This window comes from Pristiophorus japonicus, chromosome X (genome assembly GCF_044704955.1).
Source record: "Pristiophorus japonicus isolate sPriJap1 chromosome X, sPriJap1.hap1, whole genome shotgun sequence".
In the NCBI taxonomy this organism is placed as follows: domain Eukaryota; kingdom Metazoa; phylum Chordata; class Chondrichthyes; family Pristiophoridae; genus Pristiophorus; species Pristiophorus japonicus.
Window position 1 is genome coordinate 36,160,624 of NC_092010.1, and position 9,843 is coordinate 36,170,466.

The window sequence follows — 9,843 nt, forward strand, 5'->3', positions numbered from 1 at the left end:
TTGTCTTAAAAGGGAACTACCATTCTGCTGAGGAAGGGGCCCAAACTAATCGAGGTGACTTTTGCTAAACACTTTCACTTTAATTGCGTCATATGTTGACCAACCAAAAGGGGAAAAAAATAGCTTTGCATATTTTTTTAAGCCAAGTATGTGGCCCCTTTAAGTAATTTTACATGGAGAGGGGTGCCCTTGTGAGACGAAAGAGAAAAGAAAATGAGCATGCCTGATCCTTGCGCACGTATGTCCCCAAAGTTCACACGCACCAGGGATACCTCTCTCAGGTAAACCTGCCGCCTCGCAGATAGCGGCCACAAATCGAATCAAGGGGCTTCTGATGCCAAAGCTCCAACAATGTACAGGCTCGCTGAACTTCCAGCCTTGAAAATCATCTTTGGTGCGGAGGACTGCAGAATGGTTCGGGTTTTTCGGTTCGGGTTAGCTTCATGCAGCAGTTTGTTGCAGTGGGCACCAACTGATGGCGTGAGAGCTCCATATCCTTAATAATATAAAAGGCATTAACAAAATACAACATATGGACGCAGCATCTCATTAGAATGGGTTTACCCCAATCAATATAATTTAATACATATATATATAATAAAAAATTGCATCTGCGTCCAACACACTTCAGCTGTCGCACTTACTAGTCTGACCTCCAATTGACCCGAGAAAGTGCTCAGCGCAATCAGTCTCTCACTGACCCAGGAAGGCACAGCAATTCCACCTTGAGCCCTTAAAGGGACACACCACATTACACACAGCTGCACTTTAACAGCAGAAGACATTGCGCAGTGCACGGAAAAGTGCTGCTGTGCTTATAAAACAGTGCATCATCTGCCCGACTGTCAGCAGCTCCATGGGACGGTAGCTAGGCTTTATATCTCCATTATTGTGAGTGAGGAGGGGTATAGCACATCTTGACCAATATTGGCCAGGGAACAGAAGAACAACATTCTCCCCTGAACAACACTTGGGGGGAAAAAAAATAGGATTTTTTTTTTGTAATTGAATATTGGCAGGGGGACTTGAAACACAGCAATTACTGATTGTATACATTCTCGTCTTAATTCAAATTATCAGATTTTTTTTTAAAACTCTAAATTCTCACTTCACTTATTTGTGTTGCTAATTCAAATGATAATTGGATAATTCAATTTATTTGTGCAAAAAATAGTGAATTATCAAAAATGGCAACTTCCATTTTGTTTCAACACTTTTATTACTTAATACTGGACTGTAGGAAAAAAATCCATTGCACTGTGGCTATGCAGCTTTTTGACAACACTGTTCAGCATCTGTGTAAAATGTAGCTATGGCTCAATCTAGCCGGGCAGTGGGGGAGGGGAGGCACTAGTCCCACAGTGCCAGTAATCTCAAGAACTTTATTGGACTTAACTGTATGTATGCATTCTTAAAGGGACCATGCAACAATCTGCAAAATGGCTGTCATGTAGGAATAAATTCCATTCGAGATTAAGGAATCTCCAGGCGATAAAAGCTTTGCGCTTTAATTAACAACTCATCCCACATTCCAGTCACAATAAAAGCAGGAGATTTAAATGAGGCATAAATACAGATTTTTGCAGAGCATGGGATGAAATGACAGTCAACACTTGCAGGATGTCATTTAAAGGAATTCAGAAGCTGTTTATTGTTAGCCTAAGAAGAAGAAGAAGAATTGTTAGACTTAAAAATCAAGGAGTGCAGTTTTTCCTCTCATTGCTGAATGTTGGCTGGCACTGTCCCTACCCTCAAGTGGAGAGGTCAGCCTGACATCGGTAGTGGGTAAAATGATGGAATCAATTATTAAGGATGTCATAGCAGCGCATTTGGAAAGAGGTGACATGATAGGTCCAAGTCAGCATGGATTTGTGAAAGGGAAATCATGCTTGACAAATCTTCTGGAATTTTGTGAGGATGTTTCCAGTAGAGTGGACAAGGGAGAACCAGTTGATGTGGTATATTTGGACTTTCAGAAGGCTTTCGACAAGGTCCCACACAAGAGATTAATGTGCAAAGTTAAAGCACATGGGATTGGGGGTAGTGTGCTGACATGGATTGAGAACTGGTTGTCAGACAGGGAGCAAAGAGTAGGAGTAAATGGGTACTTTTCAGAATGGCAGGCAGTGACTATGGGGTACCGCAAGGTTCTGTGCTGGGGCCCCAGCTGTTTACCAGGGGACACAGTCTAAGGATAAGGGGTAAGCCATTTAGGACCGAAATTAGGAGGAATTTCTTCACCCAGAGTGGTGAACCCGTGGAATTCTCTACCACAGAAAGTTGTTGAGGCCAATTCACTAAATATATTCAAAAAGGAGTTAGATGAAGTCCTTACTACTCGGGGATCAAGGGGTATGGTGAGAAAGCAGGAATGGGGTACTGAAGTTGCATGTGCAGCCATGAACTCATTGAATGGCGGTGCAGACTAGAAGGGCCGAATGGCCTGCTCCTGCACCTATTTTCTATGTTTCTACACTGTACATTAATGATTTAGACGAGGGGATTAAATGTAGTATCTCCAAATTTGCGGATGACACTAAGTTGGGTGGCAGTGTGAGCTGCGAGGAGGATGCTATGAGGCTGCAGAGTGACTTGGATAGGTTAGGTGAGTGGGCAAATGCATGGCAGATGAAGTATAATGTGGATAAATGTGAGGTTATCCACTTTGGTGGTAAAAACAGAGAGACAGACTATTATCTTAATGGTGACAGATTAGGAAAAGGAGGTGCAACGAGACCTGGGTGTCATGGTACATCAGTCATTGAAGGTTGGCATGCAGGTACAGCAGGCGGTTAAGAAAGCAAATGGCATGTTAGCCTTCATAGCGAGGGGATTTGAGTACAGGGGCAGGGAGGTGTTGCTACAGTTGTACAGGGCCTTGGTGAGGCCAGACCTGGAGTATTTGTGTACAGTTCTGGTCTCCGAACTTGAGGAAGGACATTCTTGCTATTGAGGGAGTGCAGTGAAGGTTCACCAGACTGATTCCCGGGATGGTGGGACTGACCTATCAAGAAAGACTGGATCAACTGGGCTTGTATTCACTGGAGTTCAGAAGAGGGGACCTCAGAAACGTTTAAAATTCTGACGGGTTTAGACAGGTTGGATGCAGGAAGAATGTTCCCAATGTTGGGGAAGTCCAGAACCAGGGGTCACAGTCTAAGGATAAGGGGTAAGCCATTTAGGACCGAGATGAGGAGAAACTTCTTCACCCAGAGAGTGGTGAACCTGTGGAATTCTCTACCACCGAAAGTAGTTGAGGCCAATTCACTAAATATATTCAAAAGGGAGTTAGATGAAGTCCTTACTACTAGGGGGATCAAGGGGTATGGCGAGAAAGCAGGAAGGGGGTACTGAATTTGCATGTTCAGCCATGAACTCATTGAATGGTGGTGCAGACTAGATGAGCCGAATGGCCTACTCCTGCACCTATTTTCTATGTTTCTATGTTTCATTATTCCCGCCTGGGATATGTCCTCTGTCTATACATCTAGTTCGCTTTCCTTACTGCTGCCACACACTGCACTGTTGGTTACAGTGAGCTACCCACTGCAATCCCTCTCCTGGGTTGTGCCCAGGGGCATTTCAGTTATATTCCCAGAGTTTGATTTCCTTTCCCTAGTCTCATCACCTTACATTTATTCACATTTGCAACTTGAACATAAGAAATAGGAGTAGTTTTAGGCCAGTTGGCCCCTCGAGCCTGCTCCACCATTCAATAAGATCATGGCTGATCTGATCTTGGCCTCAACTCCACTTTCCTGCCCGCTCCCCACAACCCTTTACTCCCCTATAGTTCAAGAATCTGTCTATCGCCACCTTAAATATATTCAATGACCCAGCCTCCACAGCTCTTTGGGGTAGAGAATTCCAAAGATTCACGACCCTGAGAAGAAATTCCTCCTCATTTCCATCTTAAATGGGCGACCCCTTATTCTGAAACTATGCCCCCTAGTTTGAAATTCCCCCATGAGGGGAAACATCCTCTCTGCATCTATCCTGCCGTGCCCCCTCAAATAAAATCTTACATGTTTCAATAAGATCACCTCTCATTCTTCTAAACTCCAATGAGTATAGGCCCAACCTTTCCTGCTAAGACCTTAATTTCAGGAATCAACCTAGTGAACCTTCTCTGAACAGCCTCCAATGTAAGTATATCTTTCCTTAAATAAGGAGACCAAAACTGTACGCAGTACTCCAGGTGTGGCCTCACCAATACCCTGTACAGTTGTAGCAGGACTTCTCTGCTTTTATACTCCATCCCCCTTGCAATAAAGGCCACTTATCAACCAAACTTCCCAAATCCTTTTGTATTTGTAAAGAACCCTCTACAAACTTGGACGGCTTTATTTCTGGTCCCAGCTCCAAATCACTAACGTGGTCTTTTCCAGGGCCGTACATTTCTATATGCACTGTAAACAGCAATGGCCCCGAAACTGGTCGCAACTGGCGACGCGTGGCAAAATCCCCATGAGCAGGAGACCAGAGGTCCTGCCTCTGAATACTGGCTTGACATCCAGCAGGGTACTCACGTCCTATGGAGGTGGATTCAGACTCCCCCACCACACGTAGTCCGTCTCAAGTCAGGCTCAGTACCGGTCCACATAAAAAAGGAGCTTGATAAGGAAATCAACTCGGAGCACGATCTGCTGGATATACAGTCGTGGAAGAAGTTGGTTGGCTCATGTGGCACTGGAAAGAAAGACTTGCATTTCTATAGTGCCTTTCACGACCTCAGGATGTCCCAAAACATTTTACAGCCAATGAAGTACTTGTTGAAGTGTAGTCACTGTTGTAGTATAGGAAACACGGCAGCCAATTTGCGCACAGCAAGCTCCCACAAACAGCAATGTGATAATGACCAGATAATCTGTTTTAGGTGTTGGCTGAGGAATAAATATTGGCCAGGACACCAGGGATAACTCTCCTGCTCTTCTTCGAAATAGTGGCCGTGGATCTTTTACGTCCACCTGAGAGAGCAGACAGGGCCTCGGAAAAACGGGCTGCGCTCCTGCAGTGGGAATGTCAGCCTAGATTGTGCTCAAGTCTCTGGAGTGGGACTTGGACCCACAACCTCCTGACTCAGAAGCACGGAAGAGAGAGACGAAGCCAGAGTTACCACGCTAGGAGCAACACAAGGGGCAGTTCACTGAAGGGGAGCAGGGCCCATATCAAAGAGTTGAGGTGATGAGTAATCTTTCTTTTGCTTTGCGCCTTGTTTAATTGTGGAACCCAGTCAGTAACATTGTCACACAACAGAAACCGGACTCGTGTCGGAGAAAGTCAACCTTACAAGAGTGGTTCAAAGGGTGAGAGCCTTTATTTCAAAGAAACATTTTTGCAGTGTTTGCCAGCCGCTGAATTCAATGTTGCAATTTGCGTCAAGACAACAATTTTGCGACACAATGGATGCATTGCGATGAAAATGGTGCAGAGGTGTTTGTGCGCTTTCATGCCTGGATATGGTTGGAGGGCAGAATGTAACCCCCCTTTACATTAGAGTGGGGAGGGGAAGAGAGAGAAACAGGAGAAGGATTACAACCAACACATAATAACAAGGCACAACAGTCAGAAAGAAGCAACTCCGACATGAACCAGTTTGCATTTGTTCACATAACACATCAATTCTTGTCGGTCGGTTTAGAAGCATTCAGCTGATGCCCATCCTGCATTATTACAGGCTTGTCGTCAATTTTGGTCTCCAACACTACAGTAGTTTGCGGACAGTCACATCGTGACAGCTGGCATTAAAACACACACTTTAAAGCAACTCATTTCAGGAACATTTTAAAAAGGAGAGGCGACTTCCAGTAAGGCCACATGCAGCCCCCTGAAACCCAACACTCAATCACACTCTCTCCCCTCAGCCCTTGTGGCCTGCAAGTTTTTTTTATTTTACACTGAATTTACTGCAATATATGGTGTATAAATCGCACGTTGGTGCATTTTCATTTTGCTCTCTACATATAAGCAACTGGTACAATGTGGAAGATTGTTAAAAAAAACTTATGTTACCAACGTATACACTCATTTTACAGCAGCTTCTGGTGCAGAGCTCCTTGGATATAGGGCAGGTAAATCTGGCATGGTATGACATTGCCGAGTTCTACGTTGCAGCGTAGTTCTATGTTTGCTGCCCTAATAGCGCAATTTTTGCATTAAAACGTCCCAGAGGCGATGAGATTGCAGCGTTCTGAGCAACAGGTCACTTTCTCTACACGTTCACGAAATTAAACACTTCACAGACTCCTGGCCCCCACACCAGTTAGAAACGGTGCCGCTGTTGTGTGTCTGGGAAGCCGCGTTTCTCTAGATACCTCACATCAGCCACCAAGTTTTGAGTCATGATGTACAACAAACGCGATTCAAAAAAAGAAAAAGAAACAGGTTTTCATGGCTGTGGTATCCGGGGATTCATTTTGGAAGCCATCCTGCTAAAGTCCTGCAGTGCAAAAACAAAGTGGCTTCAAATTAATGCAGAAGGGATTTCAAACTGCGTTGCAGCACAATGAGGCTCGTGAACTTGCAGACTTCCTCATTCACCAATCACTTACGCGCCTTCACATTATTTTTGGTCATCTCCTTAAAGACTTCCAGGCTGCAAAAAGATTTTTTTTGTCTCCATGACTTTCACCGCAGAATGAAGATTGTAATATTATTTTTCCCCTTCGGGAGGCAGCAATGGGAAACATTCCATTCGATACAATACCTACAGAACCATTTGCACTAATCTGGTCATAAGGCCACTTACAAAGTGCAATAGTGACAGAAAACCATATTACACAAATGTCCTTTTTTTTCTTTCACATCATTTGTTTAGAAGGGCAACAGAACAACATTCATTATTCACCAGAAGAGTGTCCTTGGACCTTTGTGAATGCCCAGTGCTGGAGAATAGAACATTTTGAGCAGCAGGTATTAGTATCAAGCACTCCCAAATTAGGTATGAGAGAGATTTAAATGCAGGATCAAAATTCCTCAACTGCATCCTAACAAGATACTTTAATTCCAGCCTCAGAACTGCACCAATGTGACATTTTCCAATTTCCCCACATAAACCTATGGCCTTCAAATCAGACTAGGCCGTAGGCTCCACCCTGTCCTGTTTTGTTTGGCCAGTCAGGATTATTTTCACCCATCGGTTCTCCTCCTTTGCCTCCACCTCCCTCCCCAACTTGCAAACCAGACAGCAAAAATCTGCTCTTCATCTGACTTTCAAAGCCATGTAGCACCTTGGCTATATTTAGCTGCACCCAATTCACACTTTTCCCCTCACAAACATGGCACCTGTTCAGTTTCAAACACGATGTGGTCACACAAGCAATTAAAAAAAAAAAATGGTGATCTTACAGTTATAGTCACTACGCTTAAGACAGAACCCCCACCACACATTGAACTGTTCCTCATAGTGAGGGAAGCTCTCGCTGGTGATCAGCAAGAGACTTCTGGGCACGTCAAGTTTTTAAAAATTCACCGAAATCACAAATATTGAAATAAACTCGCTCCCCATGTATCAGTCTGGCTTCCCAAAGGGCACCTCCCTCAAAAGAGTCAGTAACTTAAAATAATAATTAAACAGGATCATGTGTGACTCCATTTACATTGAACATTTATTTTGAAGTATACACCACATTTGGGAGGGGTTGGATGAAACATCCAGGATCCTTTTATTTTATTTTTTTAAATGATGGACAGAATACGGGCCAGAATTCCTGCCCGTAATCCAGTTCTGGAATCATCAGAAGATGGCCGCCCTTTCAAGTATAATCCTTTCTGGGCAGGTGCGTCTATGCCCATTGGAATTGGGCTAAAATGAGTCAAACTAAATGTCACATACAGCCCCTTAAAGTAGGCAGAGAGGAGACAAACTCCCGTCAATCTCAGCCGCTTGCAATCCCATAATGAAAGGTCTGCGCACTGACCCCTCGATAGCATCCAGTCCTCAATCGGCAGATGCCTGAAACGGTCCCGGCAGCAGGGAGCAGATCTCTCTGTAAAGGGGCAGAACTCAGGTGACTCAGTGGCAGCACATTAAGCACCTCAAAGCCAGGTTGTTGCAGGCGATGGGATTGTGCCCGCAGTTCGTGTTGGGGCAGATGATACAGGCACCGAGCTGACGCTGGGAGTTTACACTCCAAGGAGAGGAGGAAAGAAAAAGCAAAGAACCCTGGTGTCTCAGACTGCTCTCGTACACCCAACAGCCCAGGGAGCAGTCTGGGCAGAGGTCTGGGGAAGTTGCACGCATTGGGAGGAGAGGAAGTTAATTTTATTAAATGAAATGGTATCTTTTTAAAAGGTAGCTCGGGCAGAACTCGAAGCAACATACTGTATTTAAAAAAGGAAAACCTTTAAATAGCTTTTTAAAATTAATATGGAACATATTTAATCATAACACAGATTAATTCTAATCTTTGCTATTAATTAGTAGGCCGTTAAGGCAATAGATTGCTCCGGGCAAATTGCACGGCAAACGAGCCAAAGGTGGGCAGTGGAAACGCTATAAGGACACCCTCAAAGCCTCCCTGATGAAGTGCAACATCCCCACCGACACCTGGGAGTCGCTGGCCAAAGACCAGTCCGCCCTAAGTGGAGGAAGTGCATCTGGGAGGGCGCTGAGCACCTCGAGTCTCAACGCCGAGAGCATGCAGAAAGCAAGCGCAGGCAGCGGAAAGAGCGTGCAGCAAACCAGTCCCACCCACCCTTTCCTTCAACCACTATCTGTCCCACCTGTGACAGGGACTGTGGCTCTCGTATTGGACTCCAATGGAAATCGGCAAGACCATCAGCAGGCCGGGGCCATTGGAGGGAGCAGCATGTGGTGACATACCACTGCAGGGAGCAGCGTGTGTTGCTGCAGGAGGGCGACGGCTGTGAAGTCAGGTCGCTGATTGCAGAGCGGGCAGGCACAGCAGGAGGGGCGAAGGAGCAGCAAGAGTTTGTAGAGGGAAGTGATCGGGGCCCAGGAGAGGCGTGAATCTGGGGCCCAGGGGCAGCACAGGCCCAGCCCACACTGCGCTATGTGTGCGCACTAGGTCCGTGCAGCAGAGCAGGTCTCGACGTCTTGGTTAACCCTTGCCACTGGACCAAGACCTAGCTCTGTCAAGCCCGTGTGGTGGCTGGTGTGCAACGGTCACCCCACGTTAAAAAAATCCACGCACAGGCATCTTCCACCCTTCAGGATGTAGTTCGGGATCTGGAATATTAGGTCCTTCATTGAAACACCTGTGAACTCATCCTTGTTTGGCGTGGAAGCAAGTCATCCTCGCTTTGAGGGACCGCCTATGATGATGAGATTGCTCCGGGGTAACAAAGTGGGGAGATAGGGCCATTTTATTACTTGTGACGGCAACATTCGGCCGTATTTCTGTACAGACAGGTCACTTCAAAAATGTATGCCTGAGCACGCTCATTTATCATCATTCACACAAAAACACAAAGCATTACAAATCCAATTAAAAAAAACAATTCTGAGATGAGAAATCACAAAATGTTCACCTTGGAACCAACTGCTTTGAAGTACTCAGGGCTGTGTAAAGATTAAAGTAAGTGTGAAGGTACAAATCATTGAGAAATTACACTTACAAGAGATCAATGGGCCAATCTCCTTAAATAAAAGACATTTCACAGAAAGCACGTCAGTCCGAAGGACTGAGACAGACAGAGACAGAGAGAGGGAGAGACAGGGAGAGAGAGAGAGGGAGGCAGGGAGAGAGAGAGAGAGAGAGAGAGAGAGAGAGAGAGAGAGAGAGAGAGAGAGAGAGAGAGAGAGAGAGAGAGAGAGAGAGAGAGAGAGAGAGAGAGAGGCAGGGAGAGAGAGAGAGAGAGAGAGAGAGAGAGAGAGAGAGA

General features: G+C 45.4%; 1 protein-coding gene across 3 annotated transcripts in view; it reads right to left on the reverse strand.

The window, feature by feature from the left end:
• Positions 1-5,320: 5,320 nt before the first annotated feature.
• Positions 5,321-9,843, reverse strand: part of LOC139240981 (cysteine/serine-rich nuclear protein 2-like) — an 81,597-nt gene continuing 77,074 nt past the window's right edge. For all 3 annotated transcript variants that reach the window (XM_070869613.1, XM_070869614.1, XM_070869612.1), the window contains exon 6: positions 5,321-6,439. In XM_070869613.1, the coding sequence (XP_070725714.1) occupies positions 6,389-6,439 (51 nt within the window). In that variant the 3' untranslated portion in view covers positions 5,321-6,388. The remainder of the gene's footprint in view (positions 6,440-9,843) is intronic.